Source organism: Daucus carota, chromosome 2 (genome assembly GCF_001625215.2).
Source record: "Daucus carota subsp. sativus chromosome 2, DH1 v3.0, whole genome shotgun sequence".
NCBI classification, from domain to species: domain Eukaryota; kingdom Viridiplantae; phylum Streptophyta; class Magnoliopsida; order Apiales; family Apiaceae; genus Daucus; species Daucus carota.
The window spans coordinates 46,598,696-46,621,829 of NC_030382.2; the positions used below are offsets into that span (position 1 = coordinate 46,598,696).

At 34.6% G+C, this 23,134-nt stretch overlaps 4 protein-coding genes and 1 long non-coding RNA gene across 6 annotated transcripts; 2 read left to right on the plus strand and 3 right to left on the minus strand.

The window, feature by feature from the left end:
• Window positions 1-322: 322 nt before the first annotated feature.
• On the minus strand, window positions 323-637 carry LOC135150546 (cyclin-dependent protein kinase inhibitor SMR6-like). The gene has a single exon (XM_064086911.1). The coding sequence runs from the start codon at window positions 635-637 to the stop codon at window positions 323-325; it is 315 nt and encodes a 104-aa protein (XP_063942981.1).
• Window positions 638-2,270: 1,633 nt separating this feature from the next.
• LOC108210226 (glutamate--glyoxylate aminotransferase 2) lies at window positions 2,271-8,568 on the minus strand. 2 transcript variants are annotated; one of them, XM_017381524.2, is made up of 14 exons: window positions 8,280-8,568; window positions 6,541-6,682; window positions 5,806-5,871; window positions 5,577-5,694; window positions 5,230-5,311; window positions 5,050-5,137; window positions 4,631-4,789; window positions 4,173-4,346; window positions 3,956-4,087; window positions 3,709-3,774; window positions 3,573-3,637; window positions 3,219-3,310; window positions 2,969-3,125; window positions 2,271-2,708 (listed from the first exon to the last, which is right to left on the minus strand). In XM_017381524.2, the coding sequence occupies exons 2-14, from the start codon at window positions 6,649-6,651 to the stop codon at window positions 2,579-2,581; spliced, it is 1,440 nt and encodes a 479-aa protein (XP_017237013.1). In that variant the 5' UTR covers window positions 6,652-6,682; window positions 8,280-8,568; the 3' UTR covers window positions 2,271-2,578. The 2 variants fall into 2 exon arrangements, with proteins under 2 accessions (XP_017237013.1, XP_063943909.1); XM_064087839.1 differs by lacking the exon at window positions 8,280-8,568 and adding an exon at window positions 8,145-8,166.
• A 2,008-nt stretch (window positions 8,569-10,576) lies between these two features.
• Window positions 10,577-10,942, plus strand: LOC108209984 (uncharacterized). The gene is made up of 2 exons (XR_001804769.2): window positions 10,577-10,716; window positions 10,897-10,942. It is a non-coding gene; the product is annotated as an uncharacterized LOC108209984 (long non-coding RNA).
• Window positions 10,943-11,486: 544 nt separating this feature from the next.
• Window positions 11,487-15,936, minus strand: LOC108209983 (uncharacterized). Its single transcript, XM_017381210.2, has 10 exons — window positions 15,439-15,936; window positions 14,391-14,870; window positions 14,146-14,303; window positions 13,713-13,796; window positions 13,580-13,632; window positions 13,384-13,465; window positions 12,934-13,041; window positions 12,598-12,721; window positions 12,344-12,429; window positions 11,487-11,934 (listed from the first exon to the last, which is right to left on the minus strand). The coding sequence occupies exons 1-10, from the start codon at window positions 15,809-15,811 to the stop codon at window positions 11,713-11,715; spliced, it is 1,770 nt and encodes a 589-aa protein (XP_017236699.1). The 5' UTR covers window positions 15,812-15,936; the 3' UTR covers window positions 11,487-11,712.
• Window positions 15,937-17,983: 2,047 nt separating this feature from the next.
• LOC108210250 (AP-1 complex subunit mu-2) lies at window positions 17,984-22,727 on the plus strand. Its single transcript, XM_017381552.2, has 11 exons — window positions 17,984-18,464; window positions 18,893-19,039; window positions 19,141-19,203; window positions 19,310-19,486; window positions 19,574-19,677; window positions 20,173-20,280; window positions 20,453-20,549; window positions 20,646-20,743; window positions 20,825-20,966; window positions 21,116-21,238; window positions 22,357-22,727. The coding sequence occupies exons 1-11, from the start codon at window positions 18,336-18,338 to the stop codon at window positions 22,453-22,455; spliced, it is 1,287 nt and encodes a 428-aa protein (XP_017237041.1). The 5' UTR covers window positions 17,984-18,335; the 3' UTR covers window positions 22,456-22,727.
• Window positions 22,728-23,134: the final 407 nt, after the last annotated feature.

A 23,134-nucleotide genomic window follows, 5' to 3' on the forward strand; every position in this document is an offset into this window, starting at 1 on the left:
GGACTCGTCCTCCATGGATGTGAGAAACTGAGATCCATGCATGTTCTAGCAAAACTAAGTGCACTCACACAGAGAAGTAAAAAGGGGAGGCTTAAACAAAAAGGATATCATTTATTCAGTTGATTGACAAACACTGCTGATCTACATATAAAACTCAGTACTGAAATACACAAGACTTAACTAAAAGGATGCATTTTACAAACTAAGAAGACAGGGTACAAATCATACAATTCTAATGTTGTCAGAAATCTAAAATCACCAGACAAAGTAGTGGCACCTCTAGATCAGATAATTCCCAAGCAACAAATAATGTCAAGCTCAATCAGGCCTTTTCAGCACGACGAATAAATACTGATTCTAAGTCCGGTGGAGTAGCAAAATACTCTCTGACACCGCCATAATAACATATAGGTTTAGCCTTTCGCTTCCTTGGAGCAGGCGGACACCGAAATATACTGGAGGTTCTTGATTCCTCGTATGTTGGTGTTGTGTTTCTCGAATTTTCGTCATCTTCCTCAGTCTGCTGCTTGGTAAATATGGGTTTCAACGAAGCACGTAACGTGATTCCGGCTAACAGAATTCGTTTCTTGGCTTCGGACTCAACGATCATGCCTTCAGTCTTCTTGGAAAAACCCATTTATATAAATGTGAGGATAAATGTAAGTCTGATACAAGTAGGTAGCTAGGTAGAATGAGAGAATTTAGTAATGAACATTGTATAAGTAGTGAAATTATGGGGGGTTTAGAAGTAAAGAAGTGGAAGAGAATCTAAAGGAAATTGAAAACTTTGAAGAGAAAGTGAAGGGTGGGGGAAAAGGAAGTTCTTTAATTATAGGGAACGTTTGTCCTTTTTATCTTTTCTTTAAGAAGCTTTGGAGGTGAGTGGAAATGAGTAAAAAAGAAGGCTTTGAGGTTTGAGCTCAACAAGAAACACTGTTATAAATAGATTAGATTCATGTATATGATTGTTTTTCTGAGGCGTTCAAACAATCTTTGATTTATTTGAAAAATCTCCGATTAACTTTTTTTATTGATGTGTTGATTACATTCTGATTTGACTAAATATTTCCAATTTATTAAAAAAAATTCTAATAAATTCTCGATAAATTCTGAATTGGTAGATCAACCAATTAATTCTGAATCAGTAGATTAGACGATTAATTTTGATTTCCGATTTCTATGACCATAGTCTTCGACACAAAAATAAGTTAATCTCATCTCTATAAATCTTATGCAAACTTGAAATGAGAATATATTATATATGTATCCAATGTAACGAGAACATCATACAAAATATAAAAATTTCGAAAATGGAAAGGGAGAGGGAAAGTGAGAAAGAAGGCGAGGAGTACGTGAGGCAAACAAAGGGTAGAAGAGGAGGGATGAAATTGGGCTTGAAAGTTGGAAGACAGCAGGTAAAGGAATTTTTGGATTTGACTTTATTTTTGGCGCTCCTTATTCCTCTGCTTTTAGCCGGGAATAGAATATATTCTTATTCTTTTATTATGTACATTTGATAAAAAAAATATTAGCCTGTAGGTCATTTTCTGACTTTACATCATCAAATATATTTATGTTTTGTCCCGTCACTTGTAACAAATTTCTTATCCAAGTTAATACTTTATGCATCCTAAATTAGGTGAAAAAAAGATCTAGGGAGTATATTTTTAGAGATTTTAATAAGTTTAATGTTGTTTCGCTAAACATATACAAATATCTCTTGATTTTGGGAAATGGTTAATTGAATAAATTTGAATATTCATGTACTCGTTCACTAATATCATCCTCCAAATTTAGATGATCGAGTACCTGACTTTGTTCTCTCAGGCTCTGCTGAATTTCAGATTATCCTCCTCTTGAAGCTGAATTTCAGATTGTCCTCCTATTGAAGCTCCGTCAGCATCTTATTTGGATTAACTAAGCAGATATCTGTTTAAAATTAGTATACCTCAGACCTCAGTACAAAAACATATTATACGAGGGTTACTCCAACAATCACCATATCAAAATACTCCCTCTGTCCCCGTGTTTACGTTCACTGTTTGCATGCATTTTGAGGCTCCTATAAAGTATATTTATAGATTTTTTTTTTTGAATAAAAGTTTAAGTATCAAATTTTTATTCAGAGAAAAAAAATTAAAAAAATATATTATGAAACTATACTTTAAATGAGTGTGGAAAAACGTGCCGAAAAGTAACGTAAAAAAATGAGGGGGACAGAGGAAGTAATACTTTATTCTGGTTAAACATTGTGTTTCCATGAAAACAGGTGTTTAAATCCATAGGCAGGACATATTTCATTAGAACAAGAATTTTTTTGATTACCCAGGGAAGTACCACAATTTACAAATTCCATCTACATATAGCAAAAGAAGTCTGCGGAATAAGAAAGCATCCATATTCAGATGGACCTATGTAGGAATGTCTGATGCTTTAAGGAAATGTTTATACCCCCAGCGCCCAGCGGGGAGGGGGAGGGGCGTAAATGGAAGTAAAATAGACAGGTTTGTTGGTATAGCTAAGAACTTCCAACAGCTGAAGAGATCTTTACATAGAGAAATATTCAAAGCACTACTGCTTACATCCTTGAATAGCCTCTGTTGTCTTCGTATTGCTCCATGAACTCGTCATTAAATTTCTTAAAACTGGACATGATTGCAGGCATGTCCTCTTCAGCAGGCAAGATGGTTGTCCTCAAATGGAACACCCTGTAATTTGCCGTAACACATATAGCATTAGGGACTGCCAAAATATATTTATACTTACAACTGCACGCCAACAGATTTAAGTATTACTGGGGTACTTAAACATTAATTCATTTTTAAAGAAAATGTAATGAATATTAAAACGCAATTAAGAGAGTGGAGCAGTTTCTTGAGCATATTAGTTCATGAAGTCTAGATATTGTTTTGGGAGGGAGAGGTTTTTCCTTTAAAAAGATGTTTAAATATGCCAGGACTTTGTTTACCCGTCCTTTTGTCCAAACCCTGAACCTGGGACTGTGGAGATGCCTGTGGCCTCTAACAGCCTGAGGCAGTAGAAAACATCAGGAACTTTTCCAGCTTTTTTTGCAGCCTCAATTGCTTTTGGAGGTAAACGTACTTGTGGGAAGGAATACATGGCACCTAAAACATTTCCACCAAAAATGATTTACTCCTTTGCTCTTTGCTAAAACGAGTAAGCTTATTATACGGAAAAAAAAAAAGCATAGAACATACCTTCAGTAAAATTGCAAACCACATTTCTGCAGCTGTTGAATCCATCTGTCATTATTTGTGCTCTCTTCCTCAGTGACCCAAGGATACCTTTGCTGCATCATACACAAAAGAAACAGTTGTTGAGAATGCAACAAAGACTGATTTCTGGACATCAGAGTCCATTACCATATATCAATATAGATGACACATGCGAAATACAAAACATGAGAAATCTGAAACAATGCAATCATAAACTTGCAAATGTCAAAGACTATTAGTATTTTTTTATTGTTCTCCACCAGTGTAAATTAAGAATAGGCTCTTTTGACACCCCTTTATTGACATGTAAAGAAGCAGTTGACATCAGACACATACCTCTCTCTAGCAAACCTATCGTATGAGATGTCTCCAGGTTTGGGAGGATTGACCATCACACCCATCTGTAGATAGCAGAATCTTTTATTGTAATAATCTTGATTTGCTAAACAATAATAACTCGGGATTAACTTACGAATATCTGTCCAGGGACATTTGGACTTAGCGAAATCGATGCGACCTTGTATATTTCATCAACAGTCTGCAATTAAAGTATTACATCCGTGAAAAATTGTAGCATGACAATGTAGTTATTTACAACCATCAATGATATGGGTATTAAGAAAAGTAAAAAATTATATAATGATTATGGAGAGGAAAAGGATTGTGCATATACAAATAAAAAAACTGCAGGAATTTATCAGACAAATCAAGCAATGCACCTGTGGAGGAATGTTAGTCATCTCAAGGTAGCCTCCTCGCTGTCCACATTCTCCCCAATAGCCTTTGGACACTGTATGAAAGGAGACAAGCTGGACCTCTTTACTTATTGGTGGGCCCATGTCCATCAAAACCTTCAGAATTACATTAAAGAGGATAAGAATTTGCTGATATGACAGACCATATAAGGTTGTTTATCTAACACAATCAGAATAGCACCTTTCTTGCACTAATAAAGGGACGTTCATCTTGGTAAACATTTTGCTGATAAACTTCATCTCCAAGCAGGACCAGTTTCTCTTGGTTGCAGAACTTCAGTATTTCTTTCAAATTGGCTACACTAAGGCACTGTCCAGTAGGATTTCCGGGATTTATAATCACCATAGCTCGTACCTTATTACGTTTAATAAATAGAAGACGTTAAGGAGATGAAGATACATCTGCTAAAATTTTCACACTAAATGCAATATGATTAATCATATTAGGTAAACCAAAACCATGTAATCAGCCCAACGAAAGTAAGCCAATTCGGATCACATACCCCAAACCAGGCATACAAAATTAAATCAACGGCACGGTCATATATTTTCATTTTCATATTAGGGCCTGACTATATGTCAATACAAGCTCCCCCCGTCTTTGTCACCCGAAGCAATTCGGAAGTTAGGAGTGCTTACTGTTATTCCTCTAGCACGAGATTCTGCAACTGACTCGCGAAGGTTTTGTATATCAAGACCCCAGTTAGCTGTCTCCTCCAAGTAGTATGGAACAAGAGAACCACCAAATAAAGTAATGGCAGCTGAATAAAGAGGATATTGTGGAACAGGAACTAATATCTGAAGATAAAAAAAAGTAGATTAACAAGGCGGCATGAAGAACTTAAAAAAAAAATCTATGAGATTAAAAAGAAATCTATGAGCATGATAGACCAGCACGAGCAAGAAAATTCATCAAGCGGGAACAAGAGAAAATAAGAATGGGTCGCTATTCCATGAAACTTTCATGATGAAAGCACTGTTTACAATTTCTTTATTGAAAAAAAAATAATCCTGAGACAGGGAAATTTGTGTATGCGGTCCTTGCAAAGAATTATTACCCCGTCCCCTTGACCTCGGATTATCGTTTGCAAGATCTGCATCACTCCTTTGCTAGCACCATCAGTGAGATATATAAGCTCTGGATCACTGTCATTTATGCATATAAAGGAGAAAACTAAATTATATAACAATTACTGTTAACAGGCATAGTTATTCAAATGGTACAGAGAGATTGTGACCTTGGATATCCATCACGCTTCTCGATGAACTCTGCCACTTCTTTTCTTATTCCAGGAAGACCCCGTGAGTCGCTGTACGCACCTATATACATGTACAGATTTAAGCTTTTTAAAGTTCAAGTGCTGGTTCATTGTTTAGTATAACACAAGAGAATACGGATATAACACTAGTACTTGTACTCGGCACAGAAGCAAGCCCGAATGTCAATTTCAAACATAATTAGAGTCTGACCATGCAGACCAGTAATACATCAGCCATTAAAGAGATTCATGAATCAGATTCTAATTTGTAGAGTATGAACTAATTACAGCATTAAGAAAAAAAGTATATAGTTGAATGAGAATACCTAGACCACCCGAGGTGAGTCCTAGATAATATTTGGCTCTTGCAATGGCATCGGCAGGAAATATAAGTCCTACATTAGGATCATCGAGTAGAAATGGTGCTTGACAAAGAGCAACAACCTGCAATTAGAATTTATTAGCTCATTATAGTATACAGTAAAATCTGAAGTAAATATTACAACTTGACTTGCAAACTATTTTGTACATATAATGAAATCAACACAGTCAAACCTGGCGGGGAAAAGTTAGAGGCTTCTGTCCTAAAGCATGTGGATTCCCCACATTCGTGAAGATAATCTGCAGAATCAGTATTGGGGTTGTAAGAATTATGTTTCATGTGAGATATGGATGCTGCAAGTAAAATGCAGCCACATCCAACCAATGAAGAACCTATTAACCATTACATAACCTGCCATACATCCTTATTAGACAAATTTAATATATTATCTTGGGGTAGATTAGAATCATCAATCGGAAATATGTAAAACTGAAAAGTCAACTACTTGTCAGATTTCACATTTGAAATGTCATGAAGCAACTCATATGTTTATAAATAACAACTGGAATTTTCCAACTCATACAAGTGCTTCTTACTACATGTGATGAGTGAGCACATAAGTGCAGAAGAATAACAGTGTACAAATGGAAATAATTTCAAATTTGCTTGCAATTGAAGGAAGTTTCACATAGCTAATGCCTTAATTCTTGTATATTGTAAAAAACTCCTATCTGTTGTTAGAAGGGTGCAAACTATAACTGAGGATAAGCCAGCCTATAGGGGCAACCATTGCGGCACATACATGATACATGAGAGATAATGTAAGTTGAGCAGAAATTCAGCACTTCTGAAATTAGGCACAAGCACAACAATAATAGGCACAAGCACTATATATCATCTGTAATTTTGGTGGTCTAACATAAATAGCCTCACACATGCCAGTTGCATTTGTCTTAAAAAAAACATACCTTCTTTCCTTCCTTCTGAAGCTCTGACGCTCGAAGATACAGCTCACCTCTAACAGCATACTGAGCCTTCTTCACATTTTCATTAATGGACTCATAATCCAGAGCTGCCATGATGGAATATATAGATTCCTATGAAGCCAACCTGAGAGGACGAAGTAAATCAGCACATACTGCCTGCACTAAATTCATTTCTTGACAGACGCACAAATTGATCCACAGCTCTATCAGTATACACTCAATTGCCATAACTAAAATCCAAATTGCCTATACAAAATATTAAAAATAGTTTAGAAAGTTGATAGGCTGATTCATAGTTAATTAAACTAATTATGTAACAGTTTGAACAATAACAGCCTTCTTCCATAAAAGTAACAAAGCATCAGTCTTGTAATTGTGGTTCCCTCCTTTTCCAGAATACTTACCGAGCATTCTTCACCGCAAACAGGACCACGCAGTAACACATACAAGACAAAACAGGAATCACGTGGTTCAGTCTAGCAACACCAGAATATTGCTAATTTCAATCGTAGGGTTTAGGAAATATAGTATCACGGGAGCTTAATCTTGCTTCAATGCTAGTCGTGTTACTTAGACTTAGAAACTGTTAATTTTCATTCATCATCCGTCATGACTGTTAGGTGACAGTTTAGTCACTTTAGCATAGTTTGTTAATTCTCCTTGTACAAATAGGAGCTTGTAATTCAGTTAGTATTCTGTGAAAATTAATACAAAAATTCTGTTTTATCTCTCTATATTCTCTTTCTCATCTCTCAAATAATTCTATCCCTTCTTCCTCATTTAGCCTCCCCGTTTATATTCTTCCATTGACAACACATTGCAGAGATCTTATGTCCTCCAACATATAGATATAGGAAGAAGCAAGGCCTCAAGTGGGAAATATAATTTAAATCACGTGATGTCGAGGGTTCGAGCCATATTTAATTATAAAAAAAACCAATTATAGTACACAAGCAAGCAGCAAAGCAATAGAACAACAGAACATAGACCTAAACCATTTCTATTACAAATTAAATCCAATGATATACATTCTTAAACAAAATAAGGCTGTGCTTGGCGCCATATCCAAGCTTTAACTTGGTACTAAACCCTAAGCTACAAGCCTCTCGTTGGAAGCATTGTGCACTGACACTCTGACAGTTTTAAGAGGACTAATGCAACAGTCCCTAATAATCAACATTTAACACAGTGCTCAAAATCAATAATCAAACAAACATTAATAGTAAATTACTCCCTTCGTCCCATTTTATGTGACCCTTATTCCTTTTTGGGACGTCCCAAAAAGAATGAACCTACAATACTTACTATTTTTGAACACTACTTTTCACTATTACACCCACTGCTTTCTTTCACTATCTCTTTTCTATAATAATATAAACACTATTACACCCACTATCTTCCTCCACTATCTCAAATCTATTATTAAATATTGGTAGATCCCACCACTTTACCCACTTTTCAACTAAACTTACTACATTTTTCTTAATCTCCGTGAAAGTCAAACCAGCTCACTCTTTTTGGGACGGAGGAGTAGTAGATAAGCACGATCATATAAAAAAGGGTATATAAGGACCCATGAAACAGACCTTAATTATCGTATCTCCTACACGAAAACTCAATCAGATTGTGTTAATAAAATAAAAACCGCAGCTTTACAAAGTGGGTTGTTGTTAAAACATAAAAGATGATATAATATTGAGAATTTAAGTAATCATCGTTACCTTATGATGGTTAGGTACAGTGATGGAGCAAAGATTATGTCGGCAAGATTTTGTGTCAGTAACACGGATGAAATGTGTAAGTAATAGTCTGTGGGTGTGACTGTGGCATATCAAAACAGACGACTTTGGTAGAGAGCTTATGTGTCGATGTGGGAAGTGGTTTTCGAGTCCAAAGGGTGACACCACAGCCACTGAAGATGTGGTAATGTTTGAACGGATGCCGCCTCTGTCAGAAATTTGACTTAATTACCAAAAAAAACTAAATAACTATCATGTTTTTATATTTGTTGCAAGATAATACAAGTAACTTTAAAAAACTTTGTTTTAAAAATCCAATCTCACTAGTTCATAACCATGGTTAAGTTAAAATTAAGATGAGTGTCATATATATTATCAAGTTATTAATTAGTTTTATTAATATTTTTACTATCTCATTAAGGGTTAAAATTCTAATTCACAATCTACACAAACACAGAGCGTACTAAAATTTATGTTCGAAAGCCACGATGTTAGTGTGATTTTTTGTCACTGATGTTAGATTCGGATTTGATTATTAACACTACATTATTCTTTTTAGCATTATTAAAATACTGTGGTAGTTTGCAATATTTTGGTGATCTGATAACGAGAGTTTGACATGCATTGTAATACTTCTAAAAAAATTAGTTTCATAAATTATTCTATTATTTTTTCTAAATAAAAATTTATCACTTGAATTTTTATACACAAAAAGAAAATGTAAATATAGCTGACTTTTTATGTATGTATAATAAATTATGTAAAATTTTAAAATTAAATTAAAAAAAATTGATGTGTTGTGCTGTATGCGGCATTCATGTTAGCTATGAAATAACCATGGTTAGAGATTCATTAAAATTGGGTTATGTCAAATTGATTTTGTATACTTAATTGCATTATTCATTAACAAAAACAGTTTTGTGGTTAAAATGAAAAAATCACATAAGTTTAATAGTTTTTTTGGTAATTAAGTCTTGAAATTTTACACTCCTATGTCCCTTTTTACTTCTCACATTTGATTTTGTACCGCTTAAAGAAATTTGTTAATATTTTATCAATTGATAAAACAAAAAAACATGCCATTTGAAAAGAATTTTTAATCTATTTTAAGATGTAATTTTCAGTTTTTTAAAATAATGAAAAGATGACTTGGAATCTTTGGTCAAAAATTAGTCAGTTTGATCAATAAAAATAGAAATATGACAACTAAAAAGGGACGGAGTATTTTAGAGATCGTCTCAAATTTTGTTCCAAAATTTTATGTCTATCGTCTATATTATTATTATTATTTTAATTAGAATTAATTGAATATTATCAATTAAGATTTGAAAAAAAATAATTGGGAAGTCAGGTTATTATTGTCGGCTGCATTCATAAATTTCATATCTTTTTTGTTTTTAATCATTTCCTCCCCATTTTCTAAATTTTTTTATTTGAAAATATCTCAATTCTCAAAAAGACCGGTTATTATTGTGTGCTATATTCATAAGTTTTTATTTATTTATTTTTGCTTTTAATCATTTTCTTCCATTCTCTAGATTTTCTATTTTAAAATATCTTAACGGTTAAGAAAGCGGGTTATTTTTGTTTGTTGCATTCATTATTTTTATATTATTATTTTCTTAATGTTTAATCATTTCCTTCGATTCTCAAAATAAAATTATCCTAAAATATCTCAACTCTCAAAGAGACCATTTTTATTGTCTGATGTATTTATAAATTTTTATATTACTATTTTCTTTTGTTTTAATCATTTCTTTTCCTCTAAAATTTTTATTTTAAAACATCTCTACTTTCAAAGAGACTAGCTATTATTATCTGCTGCATTCATAAATTCTTCTATTATTATTTTCTTCAACTTTTAATTGATATTATCTGCTACATTCAAAAAAAAATATTTTTATTTTTATTTTATTGTTAATCATTTCCTTCTGGCTCAAAAATTTGGATTAACTTTTTTGTTTGTATCGACCATCGAGCGTGTGAACAAGTTCATTTTCGGCGCTGACCAGTCCAAGTCCAGGATTCACACATACAAGTTAAAATTAGTTTTCTATTCACACTTAACGCTTATCTAGAATTAACTTTTGTTCATGAATTCTCGATTGCCCACGTTATATACACAATATATCCCCGTATCTGTGGATGGAAAATATATTAGAGCTGTTGCTGTTCTGATGATGAAGCCTAATTATATTTATTCAAAGTCTTGCAAAAGCGTCAAACTTCTACTTCTTTAAATACCTGTATTGTATTAGACTAATCAAAAACTAAACAACACGCCAAGGAAGCTTGCTGCTGGTGAACTTGAGCAAGAGAATGGCCTCTTTTAATAAGCTCAATATTATAGCACTTCTCCTAATCTTCTTATTATCAGCTTGTCGTGCTCCATGCAGTTCTGCTTCCTCACTTCATCAACGTACCTTTTTTTTCCCTTAATTATGTCTTTTGCAATGTATACAACACACAGAATAAGCACACACTAAAGCTCGTTACGGGGTGTCTCTATTTTGATTACGCTATTTAGATATACTTTCTATGAACACCTAAAAATTTTGAGAATTTGGGAGGATCGGTCATCTGATAATATGTTTAACAGGTGAGAAGCACAATCCGAGGTGGTTTTCGAATTGCAGACATGGATACAGAAAGATGGGTCATATGAACTGTGAAAATGCAGGTGGTATAACAAACACGGGAAGGGTTGCTTGGTCTGAAAGTCTCAGAAAGGCATTACCACCACCGCCAGCGCCTACCCAGAGAATGGCATCACCTTATGGAGGCGGTCCACCGCCCACAAGAAGATGAATCCAGTGACCAACTATGTTCTTACACATAAGTATACATCAAGATATGCCAACACAACCCAAAAGTACATGGACATAGATATAAATTTTATCATTTTTGTACCATATGACTTTTGGGTTTGTATCATCATGTATCGAATAAAAAAGAAAGCAGATGTCTCAAGTTTTCATTTCGGTCGCAAGGTTCCTAGAGAGTTATTTCTATCACATTCGATAGTGAGAACCTGACAAGACCAGGCATCCATGGCCTGTCATGTTTTGGTAAGGGTAATCAAACCTAACTAAATACATCATTATGCATAACTTCGAAGTAGGGTCTGAAAAGATATATAAGCTTTAAACAATATGGCATGTTCTTGAGAAGGGTTAAAACACACTGAGGTAAGAGTTTCAAAGTTGGTGCTGTAGTATCTGTATATTATTTTCTATTCAGCCGGTAAATGCAGTTTTACAAATCATATGTATATTATTCCACCTATTCAGCCTGTAAAAGCAGTATTACACAACAAAACTGTTTTCTAGGTGACTTTGTATAAAAATAAAAGAACTTCATCTTTGATAGTCGTCCAACTGGAAAAATCCAAAAAGTTAAGCTAACCTTTTTCCCTTCATCTGACTTTGTGAGACATCTTAATGTAATTCAGTAGCCTATCAAGGGCCTTGCCACTGTCAATAGCCTCTCTAGCTCTATCAAGTGCTGCCGATATATCTTCTGCTCCCTTACATCCAAGCAAGTGATCTACGATTCCAGCGTTTAGGATGATTCGATCATATGCTGGACCTTTTTCACCGCGAAGAGCTGCTAAGCCTAATTCTATATTTCTTGAGACCTGAAAATGTAGTACAAGAAAGAGGCATAATTAGTAAGAAAGAACAGATAGACTGTTAACTTCTAAAACCTTATGGCCGAGGACTGGGGAGAATGCTTACAGTATGGGACACATTTGGAAAGAAACACATGGCCTTAAATATAATGGTTTCAAGTATTTAACTCAATACTGCTTCAGAACTAGGAAGCTTAACAGCTCTATGCACAAAGTTCATATCTAGAGGCCCAGGTTTGTGTCATATTAATCCAAAATTAAAACCATAATATGATAACAAAGCAGATGTACATAAACGCCATCTGTAGTTAATAGAATCATACTTCTAATGTTTCTAACTAACTAAAGATGCGAACATAAAAACCTACCAACATTACAAAAACAATTATCACAGTAGATCTAGAAAAAATATTACCGATTTATCTGTCCTTGGAGTTTCGGTGGGATCAAAGCCATACTCCTCTGCGTTCACCACAAACTTAAAATTTTCAAGCGACACACCTGCATCATATCAAATAGCTTCAATTTTTAAACTTATAGGGGCTTGCCTAATGCCTAGTCAAGTGATGCTTCATGTGGAATTGAGACCTGAAGCTAGATTACAGATCTAAATCACTTCAGCTACCACATAGAGAAAAAATAAAATTAAAGACTGAAAATTTTTTGCACCGTCAACTTCATAAGGCATTGGCATGTCCACTGAGCGAAATCCGGCACAGTAATTAACTGGTAGTCCTTTTGATGCATTCATTGAGCGGGCTTTTGTTGTCATTGAGAGTGCACCTTCCTCACCCTAGATATATAGATACAATATAATTGATAACCTCTTCTTATTCTTCAAAGAAACAAAACATAAATACTAATAACTAATGGTTTTTCTTTCTTTAACTTTTTTAGTAATGCCTTTTAGGTTTGTAAGCAGAGATAATAACAAAAATGAGTTCCATACAGCTCAAAAACAACACAGAAAGAAACAACTCAGTCCACATATAACCATTTGTATACCTTTACCACCAAACCAGAATGAACGCCTCTTCGTTTCATAAGCATCAAAAGGGGTTCTTCATAACCTTCATGATAGAACCCAGCAACAATCGATTCCTTTCCCCGAGCCTAGATAAAAAGAAGGCGCAGACATATATTCAGAAGGAAGTCATTTAGAAAAGGTATAAGTGTCAGAATATTGCACCTGGGTGATTGAGAAATTCGAAACCCAGAATGTTGCAACCTACTACTAATCAGTGTTATACACATGAACATTATCACATATTTAGATGTAAGGAAATGCACAGATGTTAGTACATACTGTCGAGGTATCCCTTTTTGATATGCTCTATGCATTGTAACTAAAAAAATGGCAGATGCTAAATTTATGTAAATGTGAGGTGTCTCAGATTTAAACTTAATAACCATATTAGCCTGTGAGATTCCTATAATGAATAATAATAAGCTTACCCTCACAATCTGTTGAACCTTCTCAGTTGTTGCTAGTGGTGGACGTTTCTTTATATGTTCCCGGAGCCCAATAACTGAATATCTATTAATTTATAAAGACAGGTTCCAACTCAGTCCACTACAGACCTATATGTGAGTATATGATAACAGAGTCTAAGATAAAAGTCAAGAGAGAAGATATGAGTTGATTTCATACAGTGATGGACAAGCTTCTCGCTGACTCACATAAGCAAAACCGACCCCCTTATCCTGTACAAATGTATCACCAAATTAAATGGTCTGAGCAATCAAATGATGACACGTCAAGAAGACATAAAAAACACAATCACCTCAAGAAGCCTCTTAGCCTGCAAAGGAGATAAATTCGTGTCTGCTCCCATGAACTTCAGCATTTGTTCTTCAGTTATGCCACCCTGCAAACAAGAATTATTTAGGTGCGCACAGATCGAATTGGCACACATTCCGAAGATTTTATCATCCTTAACAGTTTTCATCCTCTTTTTGAATTCAAATTATATTCTTATATTCCAAAGCTTCTAAGTGCAGAAAATGCAACTTGATACACTTAATGGTGCCAAAGAACAATAAAGCACTGTGATGCATATGTTACTTAGCAGATAGAGAAACGGCATAACCGTGAAACATATTTATTAAGCTACTGCCTTTTACTCAGTAAATAACTTTGGGGATGCTCAAATATCTAGCACTATACTCCAAGTGCAGCAGCAGCCACCAAAAGGAACCACTACACAAATATAATACCTTTGGTGGCATCCAATCCACACCATGAAGCAAAGATGCTTCATCATAACAGGATCTAACAGCAGCAACAAAAAGTGTGCTCCTGAAGAAACGGGTATTTCCATCATATGGTTCACCGTAATGAGTCAATGACTTAACATCTGCAATTGGCACTGGACCTGATGGTTGGCACATAAACAGATTCAGGACAACAATAAAAAATAGCCAAAAATGACTTCAAAATTAGTTAGCCAATGAAGCATTACCAAGTTCATTATCGAACGCAAGGCAGTATGCTTTCAGCTCACGATCAGTCTCCCTGTTCATACGTTGACCTATCAAGAAGGCTGAAAGTAGAGACTCTGTAACAATTGCTGATTTGTTCTCACTGTTCAGTGGAAGAACATCACGCAGAACACCTTGAACTTCCTCATACCCAAGATGCCCCCCAGCTAAAACTTCCCTAAGAGCGCCAACCAATCTCATGTCAGATGTACCATTACCTACATATTGTGGACCAATTGAGTTACCAGTTCCCATTATCGAGCCTTCGGGATCAGCAACAAATATTATATCAGGAGATAAGACTCGAACCAAGTGTGGCCAGTACGCATTTATTGCACGCCTTTCCCCTTCACTCCACTGTGTTGGTTCCGGAAAAGCATTAGCACGGATTGTCATTGCCGCAAAAAAGGCACCTAGTTGCGCTTTTGACACTTTCTCATCATCCTTTAGTTCTCCTTTGGCTGACAATCAACAGAAACCTATGTAAACAGATACCTTCCTTCAGAGGCTATAGCCATATTATATCTCACTATACAGCATCATAACATATCCAGGCTCGACTGTTAATTGTTAAGTAAATTATGCAAATTATGTATCACACTATACAGGTTTATAATTGATCTTCCTATAATTCTCTGTTGGACTCTGAATATCATATCAGTGCCAGGAGCATACTCATAACTCAATTAATCCCAATATGACTCATATATAAAGTTATAAGGTTAAATTATATAATTGTTGATAAATGTGAGCAACAATGAATTCAAAAGTATACAATTACGAACAAGACCTAAAACGCAAAACTGCCATCCAACTGACAAGACAATGGGAAAACAAATTCAACAAAACGCCAGCAAGCCTTATAAGAACTAGCCAGATATCGAACATGTATCATAGCATCCAAGTCAAAATGATCAAAGCATACATATATCCATACATGAATTCAACGCAGCCAAGCACACAAAAGGACAGAAAGAAACTTAAAAATATAACTACCACAGCATAAACTGAAGACAGTAGGCTTAATACCTGATCTTAGAATGGTATCAAAAACCTTGAAAGCCTGTTCTTCATTAAGAGGTTTGGTCTGAGTGGGGCCAGTACAGACCCTGGTCTGAGCTTCCAACACAGTCTGATTGGGCTTAGAATAATGACAACTCCGGTAAGAAGACGAGACAGTTGGGTTTCGAATATCAGGTTCTTTAAACCTCGATTCCTTCACTTCTTTAGAATCTAACACAGCTTTTACACTCACTCGACCCCTTCTGGGGCAAATCACAGCTTGGACATCTCTAACCGGGAATTGAGCTAACCTTTGAGAACATGTGTGATTAATGTTGGTGTGTGTATAGTTGGTGGGTGTGGAGAGAGATGATGAAGTGGGTTTGAACAGAGCTTTCATGGCGGTCGTAATCTTGAGTTGTCCCTTGGAATCAAGAAATGGCGAGACTGACTACAATTCCCTCATTTGGAGTGTGGGCTGGTACTCGCGGTTAGTGTTCGGATTTTGGTAGTGTATTTGGGCCTGATCTGGGTTGGGGCCCGCTTCCCGACACGAGCATATATAGCGGGGGATTCATCGGATACATTCTCCTTTCTTTTCCTTTCTTTTTACATTACTCTGACACGTATTTTAAGACACATATAAAGCATAATTTTAAAATTTTTTTATAAAAATTTAGATAGTAAATATTTATTCACAAAAAAAAAATTCAAAATAATTTATCAAATTATATTTTATGAGAGCATTAGAATGTATGTCGCGAGCCCCCGCTCCCTAATATAAACAATTGAGAGCTACGAAGGAAGTGTATATCTACGTTTTCCGAATGAGCACCGTCGGGATTATAACGTTTTTATTAATATATTTAGAAGTTTTTAGTTGTTGGACTAGGGCTCATGCGGTGTTTAAAACATTTCGTTCAAAGGTTAAAAATCACTAGACATGTTAAAAAATGTTATAATCTCGATAACTGGACATTCATCTTACGCTCAAAATTGTGCAGGTTTTATAAAACAACGGGAACCCATATAATTATTTGAGAGATATAGGATGACCAAATTATTAATATAGTTATATAAAATTATTTGTTATGTATTTGTTATGATATGATTTATTATATGTAACATAGTCATAACATGCTAATTTAAATTATGCATACAAATAAAATGCAATACATATATTAAAGGTTTATGAAATGACTCATTTCATTTATATGTTTGTATGTATAACAAATTTATTTTAAGATATCGAAGAAAATTAATAACAAACAAGAAAAACGCGATAATTTCTGTATCTTGTCCTGAAATTGAATAAGTTATGTGCAGAAAAAGTTGGATACAAAACTCAAAAAAATGACGCAAATTTAATTATTTTGAGTGTTGAGGGACAACTTTAAGGTTTATAAGCAATGGAATGCAACAATGTCACATGATATTATCCTCTTTTTCAAAAAACAAATATTATTCATGATATTTAAAAATATTTATTATTATATTTTCTAATTGTAAAATTTATGAAATACAACGTTAAGAAGCTAATAGTATCTTCAAACATATAGTACCCAAACATGTAGTACCATTGAATGAAAATTATTAATATATTAAATAGAAATGTAAACATCGTATATAGATAAGTTTTCGATATTGCGGGATTTGAATGTCACTCACTATATTGAAGTGAAATATTCGAGGAATTGATTTAGGCAACACATCACCCGCTAATGACGATTATAATGATTTACATTAAACTTGAATGCTTTTATATTTGACTTTAACAAGAGAGTGATGACAATAAATCACTTTTTCGATCAATGACCAACTCAGTCTTCAGGTTGTAGTGAGTTACCCGAATCCTGTTATTTTAATATGATAATTGATAATATGACATTTGCTGCATATTTGTAGTCTTTTAACAAATATAATCATAAGGACTTGACTAAAATTATATATAAGCGGAATGTATGGTTGGAGCGTGAGATTTTGATAAGATTATCAATATTTTTTATTTTTACAACTCATTATTTAGGTAATAGTATTACTGGGTTGGAGTAGAGCATGCATTCAAATTTATAATATAATATAATTATGACAAAAAAACAATTTAAATATATAATTCTTTAATATTTTTTATAAGTTATAAAGAAAAATATAAATTATCATCTTTGGGAATAAAAATTATTAGAGCATCTCCAACGGCGTTGGCTATAATCGTTGGCTAAATTGGACCTGTAAGACTTTATGTAAAATTTGCTGAACTTGTAACACATTTTGCTTCAATGGTATTGGCTATCTTGGTTGGCTATAATTTAAAAGTAGTATGTTATTAATATTTCAAATTGTTAAAATAGAATATATCAGTTCAATATGGTAATAAATGATGTGCAATCTTGCTACAGATTTTCTTACAGACCTGTAGAGATTCGACAAATTTAGCCATCCATAGGAGGTTGGCTAAAATTATAGACAACAGGTGGGCGTGGTTGGAGTGTACTTTTTTGACGATGTTGGCTATAATTTTTAATTATGGTATGCCAATTCACATTTTAGCTAAAGGTACTCTATGGTTGGAGATGCTCTTAGCGTGGGCGCATTCAAGCAAATGTTGATTAAAATACAGAAGAAGTGACCTGCTTCTGAGTTTGAATTGCACATCTGCCGCAGCCAACCCTTGATTTTCTATTTGCAGGTTGCTGAAGGCAGTCTATAATAAGAATTGAGAAATACAATTAGCTCATATCAAAGCGATTCCAATGAATTGAATTATAACACAGGGAATGCAAGGCCCCTGGAATCTCTCGATTTTGATTCTACGTCGCTGTTGAATAAACATATCAATCAGATCAGCAGATCTAATCGAATTACAACGACTCTGATCTGATCGCGCTAATTTGAAACCCTAGGAAGAATATTTGTTATATTATACTATGGCTGGCGCGGCCTCGGCGCTGTTTTTTCTCGATATCAAAGGCCGTGTTCTGGTCTGGCGCGACTACCGAGGCGATGTAACCGCTGCTCAAGCTGAGAAATGCTTCACCAAACTCATCGATAAAGAGGTTTATTTCCAGAAATATCTTCAGTGTCTTTCATTTTCTGCTTTCGGTATCATTCGATTTCGCAATTTTAGTTACTGCTGTATCGGCAGTATATTTACTTGTTTGATCTACCTGCTTATCAGCAAACGAAGCCACATATTTATGTTGTGTATCTCTAAGTTCCTACTTTCTGTATCATTTAATCTGCAATTTTGGGGAATTTTTGCTACTTCGCTGATATGTTTGCTTGTTCGTAAATGTAGCGCGAACAACAGAATTGTACGATTTATAAGTTGCTTGATTTGGTTAAGATCAGTTTATGCTGTGGCAGCTATTTAGTCAATTGGTGTTGTTATGAATTGGTTTTGTCTTGATCCATTTGTGTTGCGAGTGCATATGGATTGAAATGAACTGTGAATAATTGGTTGTGTTGTTTTGATTTACTGTAGGGAGATGCAGATACGCAGAATCCGGTTGTGTATGATAATGGCGTCACATATATGTTTATACAACACAATAATTTGTATTTAATGACCGCATCCAGGCAGAATTGTAATGCTGCCAGTCTCCTCTTATTTCTGCATCGCGTAGTTGACGTAAGTTTCAGCGACTATGCAGATTTATATATTTTTGCATGTCCATTCAGTATTATCATTGTAGATAATTAGTCCAGTTTTAAATTTATTTTTGGTGACAGGTCTTTAAGCATTACTTCGAGGAGCTAGAAGAGGAATCACTTAGAGATAATTTTGTAGTAGTGGTATGCTAAACTTCTATTCCGTGTAAAGTACCACTTTTGTGACCTTAACAGAAAGTAAAATGATGCGCGAATGTTATTGTGCTGATCCAAATTTTGCTATACACAGTATGAGTTACTTGATGAAATGATGGATTTTGGTTATCCCCAATATACTGAAGCAAAGATTCTTAGTGAGTTTATCAAAACCGATGCTTATAAAATGGAAGTTTCGCAGAGGCCTCCCATGGCTGTGACAAACGCAGTGTCTTGGCGAAGTGAAGGAATTCGTTACAAGAAAAATGAAGTAGGGAATTTTAAATTTATATACTTTTATATCGACTATTGGAAGCTATTCAAGAGAGCAGATCATAAATATTCTTTTTATGCCCAGGTGTTTTTAGATGTTGTTGAGAGTGTTAATATACTCGTGAACAGCAATGGGCAGATAATTAGGTCTGAAGTAATTGGTGCATTAAAGATGCGGACGTATTTGAGGTAGATTCTTCGCCAATTTCAAATATTTTTGCGACATACTATCCTACTGAGTTTTGTTATATCACTTATAATCTTTAGTTAAAGTGAATGTTAATTGTGCCCAGCGAATGGTTTTGATAATTTTATAACTAAAAATGAAGACACTGTTGGTGAGAATATAACTCATGATCTAAAACATTCATCCTTTTTTCCCTTCTAAATACCGCAAACATGAATTGTGATTATTTATATCGTACCGGAATATATGCATGTTTGGTTGTCAACTTGTCACTAGAAAGGTCTGTTAGCAGAAGAGTTTAGCCTGTGTCTTTCTTTACATGTTATGAAACTGATATGTTATTTCGAAGATGATTGGCATCAAATCATTTTCACTCTGCTACGAAATGATTTTTTGGTTGTAGGGGCAAATTGGTTCCCAAATATTATGTTCCTATGTTTTTGCTTTTTTAATATATGTACCGTCTAGAACATAAATGATCCGCCTGTCTGTTGTAGTGGTATGCCTGAGTGCAAACTTGGGCTAAATGATAGAGTTTTGCTGGAAGCACAAGGACGGGCAACTAAGGGAAAGGCCATTGACTTGGACGACATCAAATTCCATCAGTATGTTATCTACCTTCTACATTACATTTAGTACTATGTTTTTGAAGGGCATTTTTACTAATATTGTGTGTACTATGAATTTTCCTTTCTTCTGTCAATAATCATCTTTTTCATTATATATTTTTGTGTATTTCATTTTCCTGTTATCTGGCTGAATTCACTGTTATAATAGGTGTGTGCGTCTTACTCGATTTGAAAACGACCGGACAATATCCTTCATACCTCCTGATGGAACTTTTGATCTCATGACATACAGACTCAGCACCCAGGTAACTTTTGCACATAGTGTTCTTTTCATTGTCTTTTCCAATTTATCTTTACATAGAAGCATGTTTGCCATGACGAGTGTTATTATTTGATTTTAGGTAAAGCCTCTCATATGGGTGGAAGCTCAAGTGGAAAGGCATTCTAGGAGTCGTATGGAAATCATGGTCAAAGCGAGGAGCCAGTTCAAAGAACGAAGGTTTAGTCACTAGTCTGGCATATATCTATATCTTAAAGTTCTATTTTAAGGCCTACTGTATGAGCTAGTTTGTTATTCCAGCACTGCAACAAATGTCGAAATCGAGTTGCCTGTTCCCTCTGATGCCATAAATCCAAATCTGCGGACATCAATGGGATCTGCTTCGTATGCACCTGAAAATGATGCAGTGCTTTGGAAAATCAAATCATTTCCGGGTGGAAAGGTAAATTTGTACTCCAATGTTCTTTTGTAATAATGTAAATACATTACCTGGCGGCTGGCGCTATTGATATTAAAGTCTATATTTTCATAATATTTATTTCTTGTGCGAAAAATATTGATTGGTTTTGTTCTGTCTACAATAATGTGTAGGAGTATATGTTGAGAGCGGAGTTTAATCTTCCCAGTATTACAGATGAAGAAGCAGCTCCTGATAGAAAGGCTCCAATACGAGTGAAATTTGAGATACCATATTTTACTGTTTCAGGAATACAGGTGCGCCCTTATGCATATGTACTTTAATTTATGGATCTAGAAACACTTTCATGTCGTGGATGGTGGTTCTTCTCTGTGAATCGCAACAGAACGTTGTTTGTTTTCTGTACTAATTTTGGGTATATATATATATATATATATATTTCAAGAATCAGTCAAATAGAGACATCATCCTTCTACTACTGTGTGTATGTTATTGTCAAGGTCTTGTTATGCAAAATATTATATATATGGCCTGCTTGCTGTCAAAACATATTGACAAAGGGATATTTTCCTTCAAACCAATAATGTCATTTCCTCGAGATAAGGTAGATATCCACATTTTTAATCCTCTACTAGACTACTACTACATTTAAAAAGCTGATGATTATCTGAGTCTAATATGTTTAATCTAAAAATTGCAACTAATTTATCTTTATAAATGAATATACACGATAAACAATCAACAGCATAACTCTGTATCCCGCATTGGCTGGTCATAAAAAAGTAACTACACTTGTACATACAAGCTTCGAAATGGAAAATGCTTAGATTTGGTAGCATAAATAAGTGATGCCTCAATGTTTCTATTATTCCATTGCTTTAGAGTCGCATAAGGTGTGGTGCTGTTCTTCTCTACTTAATTGCGACGTTGCATGGATTTAGATGGTCTCTGATCATTGCATATGCTTCACATGATCGTGGTATTGGGTATTCTGTACTTTTGTTAGTTTCTTAGACAATACACATAATGTAATCAGCAAGAACTATTTTATTACTGCTTTGGAGTTTAGGGTAGAAGTGTTTTTGTTAATGTTTACATAGCATGTCCACCTTATAGCAGTTTTCTATTGAGAGTATTCGAAAGATTGCCCAAGATTGTCTATATAAGTTGGTACTTCTTTCTTATGCACTTTACTGCTTTAGTATCTGATCATTTGGGGCGTGGGGAACAATGTTATTTATGTATTTAAGGCTTCTGAGTTGCGTATTATTCTTTATAGCATGTTCAATAATGAAAGGTATCATTGATAGTCTGTTGACACCTCTTTCGTGGTTTTTCTGTGTTGTACATGCTTAACCATAATGTGGAATATCTTATGTTTGATGATTATAAATTAGTTATCGGGGTTTTGTAGGTCCGATATCTGAAGATCATTGAGAAGAGTGGGTATCAGGCTCTACCTTGGGTGAGATACATAACTATGGCCGGTGAATATGAATTAAGACTCATGTAAAAGCCACTTGTCCAGCATTGTTTCAAGTCCTGCAGTATGACCGCGGTATCGCTAGTGTTCAGCACAGGCTTTTAATCATCAGGAAGCGAGAGGAGTTACTTGTCATAACCAGAATTGGTGATTTTTCAGTAAAAAGTTTACTCACGGGCAGCACATGTTATGTGTATTGTTGTCTTTAATAGACTACAGGTTTTACTTTCTTGTATAATCAATCAAAATTTGATCTTGCACATTCTTTATAAAAGAAATCCATTTTTGTTGTTTCTTGTCTACTTACTGTTTAGAACATTTTGTCCAAGGGCAAAGGTCATGTATTTTGAATCAAATGTCTCTGGCTTGGCTTGTAATTCGTGTTTTGGAACAAGTCGACTACATACCTGTATTTGGATGATGGATCGATAGTTATATGATATAGTATTGAACTGGTTTAAGGAATCGGCAATCCAATGCGTAGCTACACTTGAACGGAAAGATGCATTAAAAGATAAATGTTTAAGATGCAAGAAAATAATAGTTGCTTATTTATTTGGAATAAAAATAATTATTAGTCTTTTTTGATGGGTGACTTTCGACTTGAATATAACAATTACCATATACAGTTCAGCGTTAGCGTTAGTATTTGTCACTTTGGATATTGGAATATGTAGGACATTTTGCTTCCAACGACAACAGGAATGTT